Source organism: Tarenaya hassleriana, unplaced genomic scaffold, assembly GCF_000463585.1.
Source record: "Tarenaya hassleriana unplaced genomic scaffold, ASM46358v1 Cleome6, whole genome shotgun sequence".
In the NCBI taxonomy this organism is placed as follows: domain Eukaryota; kingdom Viridiplantae; phylum Streptophyta; class Magnoliopsida; order Brassicales; family Cleomaceae; genus Tarenaya; species Tarenaya hassleriana.
In genome coordinates this window covers 1,417,503-1,434,030 of record NW_010968505.1, presented here as the reverse complement: position 1 = coordinate 1,434,030, position 16,528 = coordinate 1,417,503, and the positions used below count along the sequence as shown (strand labels likewise).

At 36.8% G+C, this 16,528-nt stretch overlaps 2 protein-coding genes and 1 long non-coding RNA gene across 10 annotated transcripts in view; 1 reads left to right on the top strand and 2 right to left on the bottom strand.

Moving 5' to 3' along the window:
- LOC104799016 (WD and tetratricopeptide repeats protein 1-like) overlaps positions 1-2,791 on the bottom strand; it is an 8,129-nt gene extending 5,338 nt beyond the window's left edge. The window contains exons 1-7 of the mRNA XM_010521308.1: positions 2,603-2,791; positions 2,289-2,357; positions 1,634-1,711; positions 1,052-1,186; positions 849-956; positions 643-771; positions 3-60 (exon numbers count right to left, since the gene is read on the bottom strand). Of these exons, the coding sequence (XP_010519610.1) occupies positions 3-60; positions 643-771; positions 849-956; positions 1,052-1,186; positions 1,634-1,711; positions 2,289-2,357; positions 2,603-2,674 (649 nt within the window). The 5' untranslated portion in view covers positions 2,675-2,791. The remainder of the gene's footprint in view (positions 1-2; positions 61-642; positions 772-848; positions 957-1,051; positions 1,187-1,633; positions 1,712-2,288; positions 2,358-2,602) is intronic.
- Positions 2,792-4,096: 1,305 nt separating this feature from the next.
- LOC104799014 (transcription initiation factor TFIID subunit 5-like) lies at positions 4,097-6,273 on the top strand. Of its 7 annotated transcripts, none has more exons than XM_010521306.1 (7): positions 4,097-4,315; positions 5,096-5,182; positions 5,265-5,346; positions 5,436-5,530; positions 5,616-5,672; positions 5,823-5,897; positions 6,038-6,273. In XM_010521306.1, exons 2-6 carry the CDS (start codon positions 5,147-5,149, stop codon positions 5,856-5,858), a joined length of 306 nt encoding a protein of 101 aa, XP_010519608.1. In that variant the 5' UTR covers positions 4,097-4,315; positions 5,096-5,146; the 3' UTR covers positions 5,859-5,897; positions 6,038-6,273. The 7 variants fall into 7 exon arrangements, 6 of the variants coding, with proteins under 6 accessions (XP_010519608.1, XP_010519606.1, XP_010519607.1 ...); XM_010521304.1 differs by having other exon boundaries at positions 4,459-5,182; XM_010521305.1 differs by having other exon boundaries at positions 4,097-4,613.
- Positions 6,274-6,315: 42 nt separating this feature from the next.
- On the bottom strand, positions 6,316-9,318 carry LOC109116052. Of its 2 annotated transcripts, XR_002023635.1 has the most exons (3): positions 7,817-9,318; positions 6,838-6,912; positions 6,316-6,716 (listed from the first exon to the last, which is right to left on the bottom strand). It is a non-coding gene; the product is annotated as an uncharacterized LOC109116052 (long non-coding RNA). The 2 variants fall into 2 exon arrangements; XR_002023636.1 differs by lacking the exon at positions 6,838-6,912.
- Positions 9,319-16,528: the final 7,210 nt, after the last annotated feature.

Below are 16,528 nucleotides of genomic sequence, written 5' to 3'. Positions count from 1 at the left end.
GGAAAGAGTTTGCCTAGGAGGATCAGCCAGTGAACTTTTTGCTCCACTTCGCAAGTCAAGCTGCACAGACCAGAGTTATAAACAAGGCTTTAGTTTGCATAAGAAAAGAAATCATAATTCCTAGGAACAACAATGCCTGTCTATTTGGCTCCACACAAAGTAACCAGAGAACAAATAGAGTCAAAACTATTAGTTCCTTGGGGCATGAAGCTCCTAGTAACTGCAGTGCAGCTTAAGATCAAATATTTGGAATTTGTGAACAATAATAACAAAACTTGGAATGTGTTGTGATATTATTCAGATTATACACAAGATGCCTCATATATACATAAAATAAACAGACATGGCACATACACAAACATATGGCACATTGTTTGAATCCCAGTCTGACTAATCACTGACTGATTGCAGCATGGTCTATGCAGGAAACTCGGATGAGAAGTGTTTCGGTAAGTAGGCAGGTGAAAAAAAGGTTGTAACTTGTAAGTGAGCAATTTCATTCTAATCTCGTGGAATAACACACACATACGCACTCACACACAGATTCCAAGAACAACTTTCACAAAAAAGGAACCTATGAGAAACGCTCACAGTAAAAGCTGCTGATAAATCGACGACAATGTGATCAGGTTAGGACACTACCAGAACATTGCGACATTCTTGATGAGCAGACCCGGCAGGAGGACAAGATGTAGACTCTCGTAAATCATGCTGTCTTAGAGTCCCATCTTCACTAGAGCTCCATACAACATTGGGGTTTCCAACTTCAACCTAAATGTGGCAGAAGCCAAAATATATGATCAGCAAAAATCCAGAAAACGACTCAGATAACCCAGAAGAGATCTTACAGCTAGTTTTTTCACTCTTCGTGTGTGACATTGATACAAGGCTGACGGTGGGATAGCATTATCATCATTTGCTCTCTCGCTGAGCCGCGATAAATTAAATAATCTCACCTTTGAAAATGCAAATAAAAAGAGAGAAGACAAGAATTAGATAAAATCAGCTACACATCCAATCAACAATACAACCCCAGGGGAATTTTGTATACTTCAGCATCTCCAGCTCCAGAGACCACAAGCTCATCAGAAGTCTCAGGGACAAATTTTGTGCAAAATATGTTTGCGGAATGCCCTGTTTCTACAGAATGCAAAAGCTTACGACTAGGGTAACTCCAAATGTTAACCTGCAAAATAAATAGAATCATCTTCAATGCAAGGCAACTCTAAAGTAGCATTTCCAGAGACATTAGTGAACCTTTTTCTTAAGGAATATCATCAAAATCTTTAATAATAAATCATTCTCGACAGAGTGGATCTTGATCTACTCAGTGGACAATACACTCAAATGGTTTAGCGGAGATTGAGAATCACAATGTCTCTATATACACTCAAATGGTTCTGAACGCTTCATCCTAGACAATAACTATCAAAGGCTTAGCAACCCAAAAAGGTCTGGAAGACAAACAGACGTGAATACTAAGACTAACAGACACAGCCTCGAGAATTTCCAACATGTCATCTGATTTATACAAATAAAAGGTACATCAAAGAGCATAAGACAAGGTATGCTAATGAGTGTGAACGCACACATGTGAGTGTCTAACTGGTATGCTGATGGACAGTTCACCTACCCTTGTATCATCTGACCCAGATATCAACAATGAACCTTCAGAATTCCAAGCCAGAGCATTAACGCAACCTTGATGCCCCTGTAGTACACAATAAGCATCTTCAGCAAGTGCGAGACAAAAGGAACCAGAAGACCTACACATCAAGAGTTTCAGAAAATGCAAAAGTTTGGCATGTCAACACGCAAAAAATGCAACAAAAGAATCCATAAAATAAGCTGGATTTCCAGAGATAAGTTAACGCTATAGGAAAAGAAAACCATTGATGTATTTTCATTAATGTGAAAACACCCCATTGATATCCATAACCACTGAATATCCAATGCAGACCAGTCTCCAGCAGATATAACATCAAGAACTATTCAATTCTGCGTACTTAGATTAGCATGGGAGACGCACAAATTAGTCATTTTGAGCACCTATACATCAAACCTATTCAAGAAACCAGAATCACCACCTATACAGCATGAACAAGTACGAGTAAATCATTCGTTCACACGCACAGAGAGAGTTGGAATAGAGCGCATTTGTTAAGAAAGGACGAAACATTTGCTTTGTCACTGGTCATGTAAATAAGTGTGCCTAGTCTAGCGCGTATTACCATGTGAACGTATATTACGAATAATCAAATTGCATCAAAGTTAACAAGTGAAACAACCTCCAATTCTCTCTCCTGAGAGAGCCTCCGGATCAAGGAAGAGTGGATTTGCAGTCTTTGATCAACATCCTACACAGCCTCCAAGAAATCTCATTAGATTCCGCAAACGATAAACACATCAATCATTCAAAGTATTAAAGCAAGAAACAAGCGCACACAAATTCCGCTAAATTTCACCACCCGTAGCTAAGACAACCGGAAAATCGCAATCAAAACACTTGAGCTAAAACCCTAGAAATGAAGAAACAGTAAAGAACGAATAGATTTTCCAAGAACAACAAGGAGAGCAGAAGACGGAAGAGAAAATGGCTTACATGATTTTGTTCCACCGACCTTCTCTCGATGAGATTGTAGATATTTCCGTCGTGAAAACTCAGATTATCCATTAAAGACGGAAGAAACTTTTCGAAGATTCTTGGTGACAACGATCGCCACCGATCGTGTAATCAGGGATTCGTCTCTGCTTCTATCAGACGGTGAAATATATAAATTGGAAAAGTAAAAAAAATGAAAAAAAAAGGCTTTGCCGTCAAGACGCAAGACGCAAGACGCATTCTCTAGTCCCGGGAATTCTAAGTACTACGGCAAAGGGATGATTCGCTGCGTGCAGGTGTAACGTATCTCTGTAGTCCAAATGTATCTTAGCCGTTGATTTCAGAGGCGTACGGTTCCTAAAGCACTAAATCAACGTTCATAATGTCTTCTTAAAACAAATCGGGTGGAAAAATGACGTTAAAACTCCAAGCGAAAATGACGACATAAAAACGTTTACAAGACAGGAAAATAGCGCACATAAAATAAAAATCATGTCCTTGTGAAATTTTAAAGGATCCGCTTAAACTTTATCATATTTAGACTAATTTTTCCTAATGTAAATTTTTTTTATTCTATTACGATTTTATCATATATCAACAGTTTTTCCTATTTTACTGAAATTCAATTAAAAAATATCAAAATAAGAAGCTAGGAAATCAAAAGTAGTGTAAAATTTATGAGAAAAAAATGACTTATGTAAAGGATTCAAGGCTTCAAGCGAATCATTCGAAACGTCGAATTTGAGTACATAAAATCCAGTAAATTGAGTAAAGGATATCTCAATAAAAAAAAATATACATTTTAACGATAAAAAAATGAATCGAAACACTGCAAAATAAAAAAAAACGAATAAAAGGAAATATTTTGGACTGCTGAGTGCTGACAAAATAAAGTAAATATTTTGTTTTAAAAACAGTCAATAGTTGGGCCTAGCCCATTATAGAGGCCCATTAAATCGAATAGAAATGGTGGTAACAATATTCCTGAGCCCATAAATTCGAAATTTTATAAATACGCCGCCCTCTGATGCTGGTGTCCTTCTTCCATGAGAAAAAATGGGGGAGGGTTTTTTTACTCAAAATGACTCACTTAGTTCGCAGCTATTTCAGTGTAATTCACCGAAAAAAAAAACAAACTTTTTTTTTCAATTTTAACCTATTTTTCGATTGAAAAAGTCTGAAATACCCTTTTCTTTTTATTTTTTATAACCTTATTACGATTAACATATAACTTATATACAACTAAAATAAAACATGATTTTTTTGTCACTTTTTTTAGAATCAATTGTAACTTTTTTACCATTTTTTTTAGAATTAATTACGAAGTCGTAATAACGAAATTGTTTTCGAACAGATAAATATCGTATATTCATTAAGGGTAATTTCGTCTTTTTAAAAAAAATTAATGTGTTATGTTTTTTTTGTGGTGTACGTGTGAAATATGTGTGGCAAGTGGGTGATTTGAGTAAAAAACCATGTGATGGTGGTGTCGTTCTTCCATGAGGAAAAATGGGGGGGGGGGGAGAGATTGGATGAGTTCGTCTTGGCGTACTTGAAGAAGGAGGGATTCAAGCTTGCTGCTAAAGGTCTACAAGAAGATGTTGAGCAGAACAAGGACAAGGAAAGTGGAAGCAACAACAATGGCAGCAGTTTCAGCTCTATCGATTTCCAAGGCGATCCCGAGCTCTCCAAGCTTATCAGCTCTGTCTCCCAGTAATTTCTCTTCTTCGTGTGGATTACGTCAGGATTTTGAGACACTTAGCTGTTTTGCTGCGAAATTCACCTCTATGAGAGTAGAAGATAGATTTTTTGTTTTCTGGGCAAATGTCCATTCGAGGAGTGCCTTCTACGTGTAGGTTGGAGAATCTGTCGATCGAACACCGGTACTCAGTTATCACCGTGAAGCCCTTAGGATGCGAGGATTTAGTTCCGAAGTGTTATATCAACTTGGGCTATGTCCGCGTTATGAGTTATGTGTTGTGTCCGAATGAACTTTCTTTCCCGTGACGAGGTATTCCGAGCGAACTCTCTGTTTCCTTTCCATTCTGGAGAAATTATGGTCTTTTTCGGCCACAATTTCTCAAGAATGTTGAGATATTGCTGTCTTGTTCTTGTTTCTCTGGGTCTGCCTTTAGAGCCCACGATCATTACCCAACTATTGATGTGGAATATGGTTTCCCGAGGTTCTTTTTCTTTTTGTTGCAAGTGGTATGCCGTTATCTCTTTCTGCTCCCTTTGTGAATCGTATCATTAAATTCTCTTGTCTCTGAGGCCTTCTTGGACTCTGCCTTATTGAATTCTTCTTTCGAGGGTATTATGATTGTCCTCAGTCCTTTTTCAACAACACTAATTGAGAGCATGCTCTGGGAACTCACTTTCCAGTTTCAGGGCAAAGTATTGGACTGAATTATGTAGCTAAGATACTGAATGAGATGACTTTTTTAGCATCCCTATGGAATGAATGGTTTTCACTTATGGGTTTCTTGTTTCCAGATCAGAAGATGATCCAGCTCGGTATCGTGAGGGCTACAGCAAACTACGGTCATGGGCATATATGATTCACTGGACCTGCTGTACAAGGTTACTATTGAACTGCTTTATCATTGATTGTGGCTCATAGCCTTATTCCTAAACTCCAACGACTTGTTTTTTTTATGTGCAGCATGAATTGCACTGTGTTTGTTCGTTGATTCATAGATCTATGGGCAAAATGACATACTCAAGAGGGTACTTATCTAAATATGGTGAACCATTTTATGTACTTGTAAGATTATTAGATTACGACCTTCAGAAACAATGGCGTATGCACATTGTTGATATTTTACATTTCTAGCTAGAGCCTTCTTCAATAGTTTCCGTGAAGATAATGACATGAGATGGAGGGAACTTCAGAAGCTGGAGGGCGTGCATTCTCCGTCTCATCTGGAGGTTCGAAACCGCCTTATAGTCTCTGTACAAACTAACAATGAAGAAGATTTTCTATGAACTGCCTCGTGGCTTTGTTACTTACCAGGAAATGGATTTTGCTCGTTCTCTTAGGCAAAGCAAGGTCAACATCAAAATTTGTCAGGTAGAACCTGGTTCTTCAGATTTTACTTTAGATGCGAAATATGTCTACTAGCTGCATTGGCCAAATGCTTCAAGATTTTTTTCTTAGATTAAATGGAAATCTTGTCGTACCTTAATGTGAGGCACTAATATGTTTTTCAAAATGCCGCAGTATTCCTACGATCTTTTGCTTCAGAATCCAGCATAATGCTTGGTGTTTTCAATGAACCCATCATCAGTTTCCAAGGTAAACTGTTTAAATTTTCGATAATTTGTGATAATCTATGGCGGGCGGGGGTGCATAATTGAATCCTCGTTTTTATTGTTCTTGTCCTGTACGAACTGTAGTTTACTCTCGACAACCTTCTCCGGCATCTGTTGAAACAGGAGCTCTAACACTTATCGGGAGTTTACTGGATACGGCTAATCACACCAACCAAAAAGAAACACAGTAGGACGCCATGCCATATTCAGAAAAGAATCGTAGAAACTGGGAAGCAAGGCTCTTCAATAAACCAAAGAAAAAAAGCTGAAGAGAGACAGAGCTGCAAATGCGATGGCAGAAGTTCCCTGCATGAAAATTATGGTCGTTGATCAATAATAAACAAAAGATTATGACAATATGTAATAGCTTTTGTGCGTAAAATAGATAAAAGAAACCCTAATTATATAAAACCACCGCCATTTGAGATCAGTAAATTATGAATTATTCACATTCCCAATTCCATCCGACAAAGGAGAGATAAATGAGAGTAATAAGAGTGATTCATTTTTCCTTTGACATAAAGGACAGGTAGTTTGCATGCCGATCCATAGCCGGAAGCCGTTGTAAAAGAGCCTGACATAAGGAGAAGCTAAGTCTCAGAGTCGTTAGCTTTGCCCAGACCAATTTGGACCATGGCGCTGGTGGGGATCTGGTCCGAATCAGGTGCCAAGTGGATTTTGATGAGAACTCAAGCATATCTTGCCCAGCTCCATCCAAGCTGATCCTGGTTAAGACGACCTGAATACCCGCCGATCGAACCTCCGAGAAGTACCAGTTTCCGTCCTTAACTGCAGCCTTTACCTTCGCATATAGAGGAAGCTTTAGCAACCTTGGCCCATTATCACCCGTATTTCGATTAAAGGTCCCAATCATGTCCAGTTATTGTGCAAAATATCATCATCCCACCCATTCCCTAGCGTACATTTGATGAACGTTTTGATCTCTTATCTGAACCCAAGTAGTTTCCAGAGGTGAGAGGATTGCCTCCTGAAGATATCTATAGAGTTGGATGTGTTTGTGGGTTAAATAATAAAGAAAACACAAAGAAATAAAGATTAAACAAAGGTGGATAGAAAGAATGGTGAATGGGGACTAAGTCCCTTGTCTTCAACTTATTATTTTACATAGAATACGTTCGAAATATATAAAGGAAATGAGCAATCCTAAGATGGTCAACTATAGAAAGAATAATCAAGAGAAACTAATTACAAAAATAAGGAATAAATTGGTGCTTGATGGATATATTTCTAACGGCTAGAAGATTGACATATTGGCATGGATGTTGTCTTGATTGCTTGTCCGAGATTCACTTAGTGATTTATTTGATGAGTGGTCTTTATTTCCGTCTTGAACTCTCAATCCTATCTTGCCATATGTTTGATATTTGCTATTTGCATGGTTGATTGTCTTCGTATATGACAAAATCTTGCATATTATAATATTCCCCCTCAAGATTAGCTTGGGAGAATATCAACAAGCTAATCTTGCCAAGAGAATGTGTTGATTCGTCTTTGAATATCCAATCTCTTTCTTGTATTTCAAACTTTCAAAATATATCAAATACTCATTTATTTCCTGCAACCTCTCACAAGAATCATTAGATACTACAAGGGAGGCCATGACACTCCGGTTTTTATAAGAAATCGATTTGAAAAATGCAAAAATATGATTATCATCAAATAAGAGTAAGAAAAGACCCATAATATGTTTAAACTGAAGTTTATATGCTAACATTTGGTGGTATGAGTTATTATAAAGAGTTTCAAATATTTCTTCTCGGTTTTCATTGATATCACAAATGAATTTAGTCATACTCCTAATATCTATGAAATCATTTTCATCATACACTACAAACTCATTTTCATCGGGATCAAAAACAAAAGTATTGAAGATAAACTTACCATGCCTAGAGTTGTTGAAACTCATAGACAGTGGCAACAAGTTGTGTTCGAATGTATACTTTTCGGTAGAGAAGCATACAAGTGTATCATGCCATTCTCCCTCACTCGTGACTCGTGAGCTTCTCGACACCGTGAGGCTTCATGATTATTTGTTGGATTTTCTGATCATTAACACTAAGACAACCAAACATATCATTTGGGACACAAAAATCAAAAGATATGGGAGAAGAGAAGAAATTACAAACTCGATTGTCTCTCCATATAAAGGAGATGCTCGGATTCTTTGTTATGCTCGGATGAGGAATGATGTTGGATGAGTGTGATGCCTCTTTTTCGGGGTTCATTGCCTCCATTTTGGGGTCATTCACCATCTCATCCATCTCTTTTCCTTCTTTTTCCGAGTTTGTTCCATCCAAGTCTCGGTCCTTCTCATGATTTGTATACTTGGTTTGTATTTCTCCATCCATTGTCTCCGTATCTTTAGAGAGGTTTGCTTTGCTTTCCTTCTGTGCCTTTTGTACCATTTCAAAAAACTCATTAGTTCGAAATAATTCTTCAAGAAGAGAAATACTTAACTCTATATTGTTTGCATTGCCGTTTTGCACCAACGTCTCTCGTAGGGGCTTTGGTATTGTGGCTAAGACGTCTTCGACATCCCAATGCTCTCTGTATTCTGGTTCATCATAAACCTCTTCGTACTCCCAATTGCTATCGCAATACTCACACGTAGTGGAGATAAAGGGATAGGACAAAGGAATTCTTCTCGATTTGAAATGAAAAAATCGAGAGAGACAAGAAAAATATGGTGAATTGTGGCTTGAACGAATGACCAACGATTCACTTGAAGAAAGCTCTTCTTTTGGTTTGAATGGATGACCAAAAGGGAGAAAAAAAAATTCTGAAAAATGAAACGAGCAGGCTCCTCTTCGGTATACCCACAACCGAGAGGGAATATGTTTCGATTTCACAGCGGAATGAAAAACACAAGATCCTCTAGATCTTATACTCTGATACCATGAAGATATCTATAGATTTGGATGTGTTTGTGGGTTAAATAATAAAGAAAACACAAAGAAATAAAGATTAAACAAAGGTGGATAGAAAGAATGGTGAATGGGGACATGGCCTATATTTTTTAGGCCCATGTCCTTATTATTTTCGGGCAGATTCGGAACGGGTTTCGGGCTCCGGGCTTAATTGATCCCTACCCTAAACAACCTGTTTTAGCCAAATCCCAACTATTCAGATCTAACCGGTCAAAGTACCAGACTCTATGACTTAAAGCAGGTAATGAGGAGTCTTATCTAGCCAACTAGATAATAGCTAAGTCTACAACCAAATTCTGAATCTGATCAGACCTAGACTTTGTCAATAGACTCAATACATACACTTTAAACTTCTAATAAGACTTAACCAAGCCTAAAAAGACCTAATTGACTTCTGATCAGACTTAGATGACACTAGACTTACCCAAGCTGACTTAAAGACATACATGATCAAGACCTAAATAGCAATTACATACCTATAATGGCCTAAACCAGTCTCCCTAGACTTTTTCTTGCCTATCTTTGGTCTAAACCACCTCTAGTGTCAACTAAATTAGACAAGTCCAACCTATTTAGGCCTAAACTGGACTTTATGAACCTAATTAGCTAATCAGAGATCTATAACAGGTCTAACCTAGTGTATACTGATCACTACAGACTCTAAACTACCCTAAACCAGTCGAACATGCCCTAAACCAGACATCATCAGACCTAATTGGACTAACCGAACCCTAAACCAGGAAATTCTAGTCCTAACCGGATACTCCAGACCCTAAACCGATCCAATCTAGTCCTAAACCATGAACTCAGACCCTAACCCGATCAATACTAGTCCTAAACATATAAACCAGACCTTACTCAGACTTATTTCAACCTATACCGATCTAAATTTACCTAAACCCGGACCCAATTGACCTAAACAGGACAACTCTAGCCCTAATTGGACAAACAGACCCTACATTAGACCTATACCATCCTAAACTAGTCTAAATTGTCCTATACCACACTCAATTGACCTAAACTGGTCTGAATTAGATAAAACCGAACAAACCAGACCTTTAATCAAACCTAAATCGGTCTGAACCGATCTAAATTGGCCTAAACCGGGCCTAAATTGATCTGAACCGGTCTAAATCGGTCTAATTGACCCCAAACCAGACATGAACCGGTCCGATTTGACCCTGGTCAACTATTGCCTAAATTGGTCAACTAATTGACCGAACCGAAGTTAACCGATCTGAACCAGCAAAACCAGGTCGAGCCCGATCTGACCGCCGAGAATCGAAACTGGATCGAATCAAACTAGGTTTGATTGACCCAAACCAGATTAAATCGAGAATTAGATCGATTAAACTGGTGTGAACCTCCGAAATCCTAATTTCGGAGAAACCTTAGCCACTGAGTCGACCGAGTTGCCTCGGTTATTGACTCACCCAATCCCTCCACTCAGCACTGACTCGGACGAGTCCAGACCGAGTTTCGCCGGAATCAGATCTTTCCCCCCGAGTTACGACGAGTTTCTTTTGAAACTCGGACTCTATTCAGAGAAATCGCGGAAAATAAAGAAAACTGAGTCAGAAAACCTACTGACTCACCGAGTTCGAATCAGTCTTCACCGATTTTCGATCTCTGATGCATTACCTCGATGGATCTCTCCACCGACGACCCCGAGACTGTTAGATCTGCCACATATCATCGCCGATCTGGTTCCGGTATCGACTGAAACACCCACCAGAAAGATCACAACGCTCAAATACGCAAGATTCGAACCGAAATACCTTACCTCGCCTTTGCCGGCGAATCTTACCTCCCTGGATCGTAACCGGAGCTCTGATACCACTTTGTGAAAGTGGAACCGAACCCTCGCCACTCTCTCCGACGCTCGTCCGTGCAAGAAAAGAAAGAAGACGCAGATTTTAATGAGTTCGGTTACCGCGCAAGCTCGGACCTACATCTCGGTCGGACAGTGTCGGCGAATCCACTAAAGAATCGAGGAAAGAACCAATAGATACAACACGGTCGGCGGTGCTTCACAAGTCCGAAGACTCACCGATGAACCAGTCTGAAAAACAACCGAGAAAGACGACATACGCTGCGCCTTACCAACCTCGACTCACTTACCTTGAGTCACCGCCGATCCTGAGCTCCACCGACGCTGGGAAGCTCCTCCGTCGTCGTAGACCTCTCTTTCTCCCGTTCTTTCTGTCACTCTCCCTCCTTTTCGAGCCATGTGCACGTCTCTTCTCGAAGATTCAGAACATTAGGGTATTAACTCTAACTAACCCAAAACGCGTCGTTTTCGATCAATGGGCCAAATTCCTTTTCCGCCAAATGGGCCGGCAGGCCCAACACCAAGGATTAGGCAAGGGACCACACTATATGCATACTATATATAATGTCTTAATAATTTACTAATTTGAATTACCAATTGTTCTATATTCTATGTATATATGTGCAAATACATATGTGTACTTGTCTCTAATTTGGCGGCAATTGCTCCTCATTCCCCGAACCTGAAGCAACAACTGTCATGGTATATATGTAATAATTGGTATTAATAAACTTCTAGCATATTCATCGTATATATCTATCTCGTTAACTATCTAATATTCATCACCCTATAATAAATTGGTCAATATACTAAACACAAGGAAATGTATGCATGCATATCTACATGTATGCTTATCGCAACCATAGTGACAAGAATGCATTATAAAAATCCCATGAAATTATACTACACAAACTTTACTAACGATCCACATATCAACTAAATTAGCAAATTTTATCAATAGATCAAAACATAGACACACTACACACTATATATAACATGTCTATATACATACATATTCATTAATGACAAAATCTTAATACGACTGTGGGCAAGTCCACATATATAATGTGTATATACCATCAAGTGTCTACAAATATCACACACACAAAAAATCTAGCATCGTGAAGGAGTAAAAGTCTCAATGGTCTTCATAAAAGTCAACTACATTAGCAACAGTAGTTAAAAAAAACATATAGACTATATACCAATATACGTACGTGCGAGTGTATGCATAGAATTAAAAACACGAAAGGAGGAAAATCCTCGGGGGAGAAGATGTGACAGAAAGAGAAGCGAGCACCCAAAAGCAGCAGTATACAGATTATACAACTTCCCTCTGTGTGCTCGCTCTCTTCTGTCAACTTCTTTGTCCCTGACTATGCATACATCGAGATATGTGTGTGCATATATATATATATATATATATATATATATGTGTGTACATATAGAAATTAACACGCACGGTATACATATATACATGTATAAATTAAATATCATAGCCACAAAGATGGACCAAAAAAAAACCCAAAAACCAAGATAAACAAGATCTGCAAAGCTTCACCACCGTCTATGAAATGTTTGAAAATAAATAAAACATCACACATGCATATAAATCTAAGTGTGCAATGTACGAAAACACCTAGAGGACGCACATGTGTATCGGTTTATAACCATGAAATTCGGGTTCAGAAAAACCAAAAACGAAAGCACAAAACCAGAAGTACAGGAAAAATGTACTGGAGATCAGATTTGAGAAAAGAAGACGAGATCTATTTAAGGAAAGTAGCTTGTAAAACCCTAGTTACTGTACGGAGATCCAGAGAGAACGAAAAGCGGGTTAGGGTTTGTGGTTTTCAACTTCAGATTTTGAGAAAAGTAAAAAAAAATTAAAACCCAAAAACCCGAACATAGAGATAAAAACAGAACTGAAATAGTAAAAGAGAAAAGCCTCAATCTTTCTTCCCCTTCGTCTTCCCAGTTTAGTTGTTTCTCTCTCTATCATGCAAACCAAACAGGTGTCCGCCGAGTCCCTTCTCTCTCTAGAACAAAGGGAAATCGACATGATTGATAGAAAAATAAATAAAACCCTTGTAAAAATCAAGTCCAAAAAGTCGATAATCAGATCAGAATTGCTCCGACTCCGAGAATGTGAAATCATTGTCGGGAAAAAACAAATGAATAGAAACTGAAGAGAGAAAGGGGAAAAGAGGTGTTTGGCATCCAGACGTGTGGTAGAGATTTTTCCGAGAAGGACACGTGCCAGAATCTTATGCAACTACCTGTGTGATGGAGTTTTGATCGTCGATTTGACATGAGCTGCATTGTCAGCCGTCAGATGTGTCATGTTTTCAGTTCCCCCTGCGGGCTTATCTGAGATAAGTTTATCTCTACAGATTGCGTCACTAAGGAGACATAATCCCTATTTCACACCTCTTTTTTCATATATTTTTTTTTTGATAATCGGGTGATTCCAAACCTAAAGGTCCAGACTAATCCCGATCCACGCGTACGATCCTACAATACACACGTAGGATGTAAAACACCCGAAAGTGGCAGGAGAGGAATCTCCATATTCTGGGTATTGAAGTTGAACCTACGTCCTCGTTTAGAGGAAGAGACTCTCAAACCAACAGAGCTGAAGATTCTCCTTCTTTTTTTATATATTATTTTGTTTTGTGTAATTATTACATCAAATGATGTTTTAGAGTAACGTACAATCTTTTACCCGTGCGAAATGTGTGAATATCATTGAATATATCTATATTAATACAGGATAACATGAACCAAGTATATATAGTCTATATATACTTGGTTCATGTTATCCTGTATTTTCTTTTTGTATAACTAAAACCGGAAAAGCCTGCAAAGACAATTTCTTCATATGCATGATATATATAATGTAACGTAAATTTTAGATATTTGGATCAATCTGTGTAATCTCAAATAAATCATTCGCACTAAAATATAATGATCGACTCACGATTAATGTAAATTATAATAGAAAATTTAATAAATATTATCAATTTTAAAAATATTTGTAAACGTTAATGGGGTTTGTTTTGGGATTTTTTTATATTTTAATTAGACAGACTTGCAAGTTGCACCAAGGGACCGTCTGTCCTGTCCGTTCAACCCATTCTACATAATAATATCAAATCAAATGTCTTTTTTTTATATATTTTTTTATTATGATTCAACCAAATTAAATGTTTTATTGAATCGTCCTCTTCAATTTAATTATCTGGTCTGTTTTGCCCGTACGTTCTCCGTTCATAATTATTTAATTATTATCTGGCATGCATAAAACTTAATTATTTAATTCTTTTTCGATATCGCATCATTTTTAACCATATATATGTAATATATCTAATGAATGACTATTATACAGTTGGATATATATATTCATTCATAAAACGTGCAGATTAATAGATCTAAAGTGTAGTTTTCAATAGGATGTCAAAATGAGCCGTTCCATATTGTCCCGATCTGAACCAAAAAAATTTGACCCCGAATAAAAATGGACCGAACGAATCAGCTCATTACGAGTCGAGCTCATCCGAACCAGCTTGACAAGCGCACAAGCTAGCTCGCCAGTCAGAATTTTTTTTAAATAGTTTTTTAATAATTTTAAAAAAGATTTATCAATTTTAAATAATTTTTATTATTTTAAAATATATTAATAATTATTTTAATTATTATTTTAATATTTTGAAATTATATTTAATATTTTTAATTTTTAATTTTATTTTTAGTCGGTTCGCGAGCCGGATCGCAAGTTAGAACTATTTGGACCGAGTCAGGAATTTTTTGGTCCGAAAAAAAACGTACTTAACGAATTGGACTGAAAACGAGTTGGCTCGCAGACGAACTGGTTCGAACTCTGTGCAGATTAATATTGATTCGTAAAATGTATTTAAATTATATGAATTACGTGCATATAATAGATCTAAAGTGTAATTTTGCATTAGTATCGAAAGTTCTGGCAATATGGTAATTGCAATTATTGATAAAGGAGCACAAGAACAGTTAAATAAATATTTCATGACATAACGGCGGGGACGATGTGGAATTATTTTACAGCCACAATTTTTTTTGTCAGTTTATATCTATTTTACAGCCACATAAGGGAGGGCTGTTCCTTCAGGAGAAAGGGAGATTGAGATTCGAATTCGACCAACAGTCTTTCCTCAGATGTTGCTGTCGATGTGGGTTTTGTCTAAGTCTAAGATATGGGATGAATCAGATGTTTTTTGTTTGGGATTTCTTTCTTGCTAAGCACTAATGTCTCTCTGATTTTGAACCATACATTTCTACTTCGAAGTTCTTTTATCTTTTGATTCTCCTGATGCAACAGAATCGGATTTTATTTGAATATCGGAGTCGTAAATTGCTCGTTTCGGATTTTTATGGCGATTTTCCCTTGTTTTAATTTTAAATTGACAAACTTTTATTTGTTTTTTAAAAATGGTGATTTTAAAATAAAAATTCATTTTACCACAAAGAGGTTCGAAATTTATCATTTTACAGCCACAATTTTCCGAGTCATTTTACAGCCACATTTTTTTGTGTGTCACTTTATATCTCTTGTTTTAATTTTAAAATTGACAAACTTTGACTTTTTACAAGTGATGATTTAGAAAGAAAGAAAAAACGTTTATGGTTAATTAATTCGCAATCCAAGATCTTTGGCGTGTACTGATAATGACGTTGTTGATTAACGCTTGAATTATATAATTAGCATTGAGCAATTATCGGTAAAACAGCAGTATCGATGATGCTGTTGCTAATGGGCCGAAACCCCAACTGGATATATAAACACTACTGATGATGGCCCAAAGCCCTATATTAAAGCACAATATGCCATATCTATAATCCTGCTCGTAACATTTCTCGGATCAATCACAAAGTCCTCTTTTGTAGCTCTTTTAAACAATCATCATCATAATCTAGTCACAATTATTTTATTTTTGTAATTAATGATGTTGAATAATGCTTCTACTTCGGCTCTCAAAACATTCCTAGATACCGAAGAGCTAAATCCGAATATTATTGGGCCTCTATGGCCCATAACCTCGTGTGAGGCCCAATTTGCTTTTTATTAATACGAAAAATAATATGTTCGCTTCTTTTTTCCAATTAAAAAAGAAACAACAAATATAGTAAGATTAAGGTGGCGACTGGTTGCACCGCCGCTATCCGCAAACGGAGCGGTTGCGATTTTTGACGGTTGCAAGCGATTAAAAAACTGACTGGTTGAACCGCAACTGCAACCAAACTTGTGTTTTCTAATCGCAGCTTCTAACTTGCGTTTTGGTAGCGGTTTTCGACGTTTTGACAAAAAAACTAAAATGTCGTCATTCAAAATTATATAAAACTCTAATATATATATATATTGATGATGATTTTGTTTAGTGTTATGATTTGATATTATTTTTTAGTATTATATTGTAATAAAAAAATATATAATAGTATACTTTTTAGATTTAATAATTATTATTTTTAATAATTTTTATAATAAAATTATTTTTTATTTAAAAATAAATTAAATTGATAATATTTATATTTAAAATTTATTATTTAATTATTTTAAATTTAGTAAATAATTTTTATCAGATGATACTAAAAATTAAATTAAAATTATTATAAAAAAATTATTTTAAAATAATATTTTTTTTATAATTTAAATCAAAACGCAACGGCAACCGCAACGAACCATTCACTTCTAACCGCACCCACCTGCAATCGCTGCCAACAACAACTTATCAATCAGTCAGTACTTATCATTCATAATCGCTGTCAAACGCTCTGAAAACGCCGTCACCCGCAATTTTTTTA